This window comes from Rhamphochromis longiceps, linkage group LG12, assembly GCF_057381845.1.
Source record: "Rhamphochromis longiceps isolate RC_006_pf linkage group LG12, R_longiceps_female_GT1.1, whole genome shotgun sequence".
In the NCBI taxonomy this organism is placed as follows: Eukaryota; Metazoa; Chordata; class Actinopteri; order Cichliformes; family Cichlidae; genus Rhamphochromis; species Rhamphochromis longiceps.
The window spans coordinates 33,170,482-33,178,985 of record NC_140568.1 but is presented as its reverse complement, the minus strand read 5'-3'; the positions used below and the strand labels follow the sequence as shown (position 1 = coordinate 33,178,985).

The following is an 8,504-nucleotide window of genomic DNA, read 5'->3' as shown; positions in this document are numbered from 1 at the left end:
GTAAACAGGAAGTGCACAGAGGTTCAGACAGGAGGAGAGAGAGCACGGGGAAAACACAGACATAACGGGCTGGGGAAACATGAAACAACCACAAAGGGAGACGAGGGCTCATAAATACACAGGGCACACAGGGGGGGGGAGAGAGAGAGAGCACGGGGAGAACTTGGACATAATGGGCAGGGGAAACATGGAATAAAACATAAGGAGAGACGAGGGCTCACAGATACACAGAGGGGCACACAGGGGTAAAAGCCATGAAGGGAAAACACTTAGGGAACAACACAACAGGGCAACTCAGAAAACATGGCCTAAATAAGGAACAAAATACAAACATACAAGAAAACTAAGAACACTGGGCCAACATGGCCCAGGACCATGACAAAAACTGTCCTTTTTGACAAAACTTTTATTTGGGGCTGGATCGGGTGACCGTGAATCCTCCCTTAGTTATGCTGCAATAGGTCTGGGCTGCTGGGGGATTCCCATGACGCATTGAGTGTTTCATCAGGAGTCGCCTATGCTGTCTTTTTTCCCCCACTCCTCTCGTCATTTAACAGAACAGGTCTATTTTAACTTTGCAAAGTTCCTATTTAAGAAGCAATTTTGGTTCTGGGTCCTCCCCAACTCCTGAAAGTGAGTAAGGGAAATGAAGAGGCAAAAACTATCCCTAAAGCTCCCTGCAGTTTTCCAGGAAAACCCCAAAACACTAAACAAGGCAAACAGTACAACACTGTATGTTCGAGGAAGAAGTATTTCCCATGTTTTGATCCAACAGGAAATGTGCTTTGGTTCTCTTTCAAATGCTTGCTACACATACTCAACCCGAGGAAGCTCCCTGAAGCAGGAGGGTCACCTGCTGGTTCATGAAACCATAATCTGATCAGTTTTACTCTTCTTGGAACCACAATTTAAGAAATGAACATCATGCTGTAGTAAAGAATACTTAAAACTAAGGACCGAAACGATAAATTCACCAGGGAAATGATTTACTGAGATCGCAAATCAAGGGAGAAGTAGGGTGATTCAACTCACAGACCCTTAAACGCACAGAGGAGGAATACTTGGATAAACCCTGCTGCATCAGATCAATATGTTTGACCGATTAGGCCCACGGAAGCTCTCTCCTATTAATAGCAGTGGCGTTGAAACCTCATTACAGCTCCTGAGGGAGGAGCAGCTCTGTATCGGCCCATGACTGGCGCAGAGAGCACAGGCACGCCATAGGTCTAAGATTCCTATTACCGCTTCCACGTTGAGTGCTGCCTTCAGGCATCCTTCGGAAATTCAACAAAATGTTTCCAAGGGCAAAAAGAGATTCTAAACTCCTCATGGTGTTTTCTTAACTTAACAGGACTTTAGTCTGTTTGCGCCTGTCTGTATATTTTTACTTATTTTGATATCCTGTTAATTAAGTAAATAACCTGTCACCAGTTGGAACTGTACAGATTTGCATTAAACAACCCTAAAACCGGTTAAACAAACTTTCATCTCTATTGGTTTTTGTTGCGATTTAAGTCTCAAGCCCCTCAAAAAACTCCTAAAAACAGGAGGGGAGGAACATTATTACAAACATTATTTATGTGCTGATTAATTATCCACTTAAATTGTCGTTAAAATAGCCGAATTCGATTATTATGTATCGGTAGGCCTGAATGGCGGATCAAGCGAAATTGCATATTTTCCCATCTGTCAGTGAAGGCATCTTTAATCACAACTGGAGAGAGGCGCTTGTGTCACAGCGTCACCGGTAATATTTCATCGGGGGCTGGAGGGTATTATGAGCAGAAGAAATCCCGCTGAGTTATGATGGTTTGTGAGCAGCTCAAAGGGTGAGAGGCTCGTCACGTGTGTGGTGGTGTTTTTAGATTAGATTTAGCCTTTAGTTAAGTGTCTTCTTCTTCTTCTTCCTTTTTTAAAAACTCCCAGAGTATATTTTACCTCCCCGGTAGATTTAGAAGCTCTTTGGCAGTTCCAGGATAATGACCCTGGTGTGTTTTAATTTTCTGGACTGAGTAGCGAGACATGTGCAGCAGATAGACTGCATCTCGTCACTCCAAAAAGTAGCCGACGGCCGATCAGCAGCCGAGACAGTCGGGACTGTCCATTTATTCTAAAGGCAGAAACCCCCAGAGCAAGAAGGAGCAACATGTTTGAATCCACGGGAATCCCTCTCATCGCGCTGGATATCGCGTGTCTTATCCTGGGTATGTAAATCAAATTCTGTCCCAACCTGAAGACATCTTTTAAACTGTTTATTCATCGGCTACCAATATCTAACAAAAAAGTTGTTTCGTAGTATTTGTTTTTACATCAAACTGAATTTAAAGGAGTGATCTGTCAGAGAGACGTTAGATAAAGTTGATGTCAAAGCAAATCTATTCAAATGGTATGGATATATATTATGTAAATGCTCATGGGAAGGCTTGAGGTTTAGGTAACCTGGCAGGAAGATGGAAAAAGGGCGATAACGTCCCACCCTGTTTGTGTTTCCCGAGCAAAGCCGTATTTTTAGCCCACTGTTTGAAATGTAATCATAGCACAGAGCCTGGTGCACGTCTGCGAAAGGGATCCGACAGTGTTGAGGTAATCATGCAATAAAAGACAATGACTGGAGTTTTAGTGATAGCTGTAAAAGCCTTGAACCTTGTATCTGGGACACTCACTTCAGTTTGATAGTTGCCGTGTTTGATAAGGACAGATACAGGCAGACACTCAAGCCCTTCCCTGTGATTACAAGGCACTCCTGATTCACTGCTTAGTCAGGGTCTTGTGGTTGACTGTGCAATGCTGAGTCGTACATCTCATTGCTTGTTTTGTTTTGGAGCTGGCACCAGTCAGACTGGAAAAACTGAGTCTCTGATTTTTACCCTGTTTTTAATTCTTAAACAGAACTTATAATTGAAAGAAATGTTGAAATCCATTTATTTACGTGAAATGAGTTTAATACCTGCATTTAAGGTGTACTGCTGTAAAAGTATCCATGCAAAACAGTAACAATACTGGATGCATCATTGTATAAGCAGCATTTGAATGCTGTGTTAAAAGTAGGACTGAACAACTCTGTGCACTGATTACAGATTTTTAAAATTTTTTTTTTTTTTTTTACAGTTATCAAACAAACAGATGTACAGTGTTCATCTCTGAAATAACATATAGCGTATTATGGTCATACTTCGATAAGGTGCATGTGTATATATAGTCTTATATATCTAGACTACATGCAGGCCTGTGAAAAACTAACTACACCCTTGCTGCTTCCTAGGAATTAAGATGGTAAGTAGCGGCCTTGTGCTGCTAGTGAAATGCACTTGATTAATTGCTCATCAGCAAGTGTGAGCTTTAAGTGTTTATCTTTAAAAGCAGAAGTTTTGTCATTCTGCTGCTCTGGAGCAATCAGCTGTATGTAGACACATTGCTCAAGTCTTGGAGTGAAGTGGAGCTTCTGACAAATTCACCTTTATGTCAAACTGTGAAAATTCTCCCAAAATCCAAGAGCTTAGACTCTTAGACTCTCCAGGTCCAATTTAGCATGTTAAGCTCTAAAGTTCACGATGGTGGGGATGCCAGTTTAGCTGACTGGTTGAGCAGGGGACCATATGGCCAGGGGACCATATAAATCCCTGACAAAGATTAAGATGTTTGTACTAACTAACTAAAATGAAAACAAAACAGTACACTTTTAAACTGTACTGTACTTTTGAACAGATTTCAACCTGATGTCAACAAAGAAGACAAAAAATGAACAAACTAGTTAATGAACTGGTTCCTTATTTTATTGTTTGATCTGCGTAATTAAAATTTCTGCACGATTATACCTCATATGTCCTGAACAGTAAGTTCAAGTTTATTCAGGATTTCAGAACGATTTACTTTGTGCTTCAGTGACTCTATATTTGGTCATTTAGCCTAAAAGCATTAATACCAATGATTCCTCAGTCTTCATGTTTGGAAATATACCTGTTATTGCAATACTGTTTTCAGTTTAGCCAAGAGACGGTGCAGTTTTGTAATGTCTAAAGAAGCCACAGGGGAAGGGAAGGGCACAAGTCAGAGCACGTTTCATATGTTATAGTGTTCTCTGTACAGATTAACATGATGGGTTCAGTGTTTAACGCTAAACATGTGACTTACGTGCCAATAAAAATTGTCTTCCTGCTGTATATTCACAGATTTGCCTGGTTACTTTTTGAAAAAATGTTTTTGCAGTAATTCAAGGCCTCAGGCAGTTAATTATGAAATAGTATGCCCTTTTTGGGAGGAGTACAAAGGGAAATCTCACAATGAAGAAGTGTTGAAAGTGTCTCTTTGAGAAGAAAGATTTTCTGTGTGATCCAGACAGATCATGTTTCCTGTGTCTGAATCATCACACTTTTTAAAGCATTGTATAGCAGCAGCATTGCAAATATTAATGACATAAGATGAGCTGAAACCTGAAATTGTTCCATTTGCTCCATTTTATTTTTAGTTGGGCTTCCATTTTTTATCCTTACCCCGAAACACAGCCCTTTCAAACGGGGTTTCTTCTGTAACGATGAGTCCATCAGGTACCCGCTCAAAGAGGACACCATATCCTACCAGCTGCTGGGAGGAGTCATGATCCCCTTCACACTGATTGTAGTAAGTCAGGAGTATTCTTCTACAACCAAAGCCTCTTATTTTGCCTTTGGTCAACATGTGTGACTATTTTTTCCCCCCACTTTGGATCTTTTTCCTCAGATCGTATGTGGAGAGTGCCTTTCTGTTTACCTGTCACGCGTCAGGAACCAGTCTTTGGGGACCAAGTATATTTCATGTCTTTACAAAGCTGTGGGGAGCTACGTGTTTGGAGCTGCTGCCAGCCAGTCTCTGACGGACATAGCCAAATACTCCATTGGTCGTTTGAGGCCAAACTTCCTGGCTGTATGCAACCCAGTGTGGGATCGTATCAACTGCAAAGCTGGTGGATACATCGTGAACTTCACCTGCAGCGGGGATGAATTTCTGGTGGATGAAGCCAGGTAAAGATCCTGAGCACAAACCAAATGAAACCTATTTGATTTAATGTGGTGTGATTGTTGCAGTGCATTTGCCCTATAATTTTTTGTACTGTTTAGCATTTGCTGTTTACAAGTGAGATATGAAATACACCCACATTAATAATAATTACTGTGTACAACAGCCTCTCCGTGAATCGCTACCGAGGGGTTTGTGTGTCCCAGGGATCCCAGGGGCTATGTTGTCTGGGGGCTTTTGCCCCCTGGTAGGGTCTCCCATGGCAAATTGGTCCTGGGTGAGGGACCAGACAAAGAGCGATTCAGACGACCCTTATGAGAAAAACATCGAGGGAACAGTTTACCCTGCCCAGGTAAACCCTGCCCAGGAGCGGAGGCCCTGGCGGACTGAAAGGCCCGGGGAGGGTGCCCGAGGGTGAGCGTCTGGTGGCCGGAGACTTTCAGATTAAAAACAGGCAATAAGTGGGCTAAAACCAGATTGAGAGTGTGGCCACACTGTTGCGTGGGTGCAGACACACATCGAACTAAATTAAAAGAATCGGTAAGATTCAAAAAGTCTTTAACCATAGGCTTATCTGGACAGCACACATGAATATTAAAATCCCCAACAATAAGAAAGGAGTCATATATAGGGGGATCACACTCCTCAGCCTCCCCGGGAAAGTCTATGCCAGGGTGCTGGAAAGGACAGTTCGTCCGCTAGTTGAACCTCAGATACAGGAGGAACAATGCAGTTTTCGTCCTGGTCGCGGAACACTGGACCAGCTCTTTATCCTCTCAAGGGTACTTGAGGGTGCATGGGAGTTTGCCCAACCAGTCTACATGTATTTTGTGGACTTGGAGAAGGCATTCGACCGTGTCCCTCGGGGTGTCCTGTGGGAGGTGCTGCGGGAGTATGGGGTGTCTGGCCCATTGCTACGGGCCATTCGATCCCTGTACAACCGTTGCAAGAGCTTGGTTCACATTGCCGGCAATAAGTCGGACTCGTTCCCGGTGGGTGATGGGCTCCGCCAGGGCTGCCCTTTGTCACCGATTCTGTTCATAATTTTTATGGACAGGATTTCTAGGCGCAGCCAAGTAGTGGAGGGCTTTCACTTCGGTGGCCTCAGAATCTCATCTCTGCTCTTTGCGGATGATGTGGTTCTGTTGGCTTCATCGGGTGAGGGCCTCCAGCTCGCACTGGAACGGTTTGCAGCCGAGTCTGAAGCAGCGGGAATGAGGATCAGCACCTCCAAATCTGAGGCCATGGTTCTCAGCCGGAAAAGGGTGGAGTGCCCACTCCGGGTCGGGGATGAGTTCCTGCCCCAAGTGGAGGAGTTCAAGTATCTCGGGGTCTTGTTTGCGAGTGATGGGAGAAGGGAGCTGGAGATCGACAGACTGATTGGTGCTGCGGCCGCAGTAATGCAGACGCTGCACCGGTCCGTCATGGTGAAGAGGGAGCTGAGTGTAAAAGCAAAGTTCTCAATTTACCGGTCGATCTACGTCCATACCCTCACCTATGGCCACGAGCTGTATGTTGTGACCGAAAGAACGAGATCGCGGATACAAGCGGCGGAAATGAGCTTCCTCCGAAGGGTGGCTGGCCTCTCCCTTAGAGATGGGGTGAGAAGCTCAGCCATCCGGGAGGGGCTCAGAGTAGAGCCGCTGCTCCTCCACATCGAAAGGAGCCAGCTGAGGTGGTTCGGGCATCTGACAAGGATGCCTCCTGTGTGAGGTGTTCCGGGCATGTCCCACCGGGAGGAGGCCCTGGGACAGACCCAGGACACGCTGGAGAGATTATCTCTCGGCTGGCCTTGGTGTTCCCCCGGATAAGATGGAGGAGGTGCCTGGGGAGAGGGAGGTCTGGGCTTCTCTGCTTAGGCTGCTGCCCCCGCGACCCGGCCCCGGATAAAGCGGAAGAAGATGGATGGATGGTGTACAACAGGACAGTTTTAGACACTGATTATGACAGAAGGACTTAAACATAAAAGGCTGATTTTTTTTTTTTTTTCTTTTTCTTCTTCTAAATTTCAATTTCTCGTTTATTTATTGTAGACTGTCCTTCTACTCTGGTCATTCATCCTTCTCTATGTACTGCATGCTGTTCCTTGTTGTAAGTATATATTGTCTTTAATACAAACTGATTTGTTGCTTTGTTAAAGAGGAGATACTAAAATCTTTGGTATTTGCTCTCTTGTTACTGTAGCTATACATTCAAGCCCGGCTGAGGTCACAATGGGCGAGGCTTTTGCGTCCCACCATTCAGTTTTTCCTGATTGCTACTGCAGTGTATGTGGGTCTATCTCGGGTGTCCGATTACAAACATCACTGGAGTGATGTGCTCGCTGGCCTTCTGCAGGGCGGTATAGTGGCTGTTCTAACAGTAAGTTTCATGTTATTATTCTTTTTTTAAATACAGTTCTAGTACAGTTACAATACTAGAGTACTAACTTTCTCACGTTTCCTGCAGGTTTTCTGTGTCGCAAACTTCTTTTCACAACCAGTGGAGCCAGTGGTGACACAGGAGGAAGAAGCCTCACATGCCAGTTTACAGGACAACCCTTCCAATGGGAACCACTATGGCAGCACTGAGTGAACATGAGGCCCAACAGACAATACAGTGTGGGGACCTCTATCCTTTAAATCCATGGAACTGAAGAATTTATTTTAAATTGTTGTCCGTTTTTTGTGTGCATGTCTTGAACACGTTTTGCCACCATGCAGTAGCCATTGCAACAGCCTGCAGGCTTTAGCTGCTACCTAGTGTAGCCATGAAACTTTGGTCACAGGAAGAAAATGCACTACAGAGGATGAGACTTGCATCGCAAAAGAAGCATGACTTCCTGGCGAGTTTTAGTTAAATCCAACATAATGCTGTTTATTATGCAGCCGTAAAACAAAACACAGCATGTTGAGTTTAAGTTATTTTTATGTTTTAATTTACAATGTGAGCTTCTGGAAATGTGGTTACTCTTGCGTATTGGTTTAATGCATCATGAATGAATGGAATTCCTTTTGCCCAGAATATAAAGAGTGTCTGTGTGTGCACTGCAAGCAGGCGTTTAGCGGCCTGAAACCTGTGAATAAGAAAACCAAGACTGCCCTTAAAATAGAGTGAACTGAGAAATCTTGTGCTCATCTTATGTTTATTTTTGCCTTAGAGTTTTGCTGCTACCTGCTGTTAAGTAATTTCCCCGATATAATTTAATCTATGTAAAATACAGTTTATTGACTTTTTTTGGTTTCTTTTATAGATTGTATAAATTGCTATGTTTCTGTCCACATTTAAGCTTTTAAAAGTACCGTTTCCAATACTGGGAAGAAATGAGACAAATAATAAAGAAAATGTCATTTTGCTACTTTGAATCAAAGAAAATAAGCTAATCCTTTTATGCCTTATCTATTCAAAAATACAGAGTAGATATAATGCAAGTAACTAGTGACTTGGGAATTTATTTTTTTATTTTACAAAACTAGACTAATTTGCTGCTGCAGAGTAGCTAATTTAATGTCGTGGGAAAATAAAAGGACTGA

General features: G+C 43.4%; 1 protein-coding gene across 1 annotated transcript; it reads left to right on the top strand.

The window, feature by feature from the left end:
* The first annotated feature begins 1,707 nt into the window (after positions 1–1,707).
* LOC146657649 (phospholipid phosphatase 1-like) lies at positions 1,708–8,504 on the top strand. Its single transcript, XM_085425890.1, has 6 exons — positions 1,708–2,204; positions 4,466–4,617; positions 4,717–4,997; positions 7,026–7,083; positions 7,177–7,353; positions 7,441–8,504. Exons 1-6 carry the CDS (start codon positions 2,147–2,149, stop codon positions 7,564–7,566), a joined length of 852 nt encoding a protein of 283 aa, XP_085282016.1. The 5' UTR covers positions 1,708–2,146; the 3' UTR covers positions 7,567–8,504.

Excerpts from the sequence above, each read along its gene's own strand:
- LOC146657649 (XM_085425890.1), top strand. The coding sequence starts at position 2,147 with ATGTTTGAATCCACGGGAATCCCTCTCATCGCGCTGGATATCGCGTGT. Across the intron at positions 4,618-4,716 it reads TCCCCTTCACACTGATTGTA|ATCGTATGTGGAGAGTGCCT; the intron begins GTAAGTCAGGAG and ends CTTTTTCCTCAG. Across the intron at positions 7,084-7,176 it reads ACTGCATGCTGTTCCTTGTT|CTATACATTCAAGCCCGGCT; the intron begins GTAAGTATATAT and ends TTGTTACTGTAG.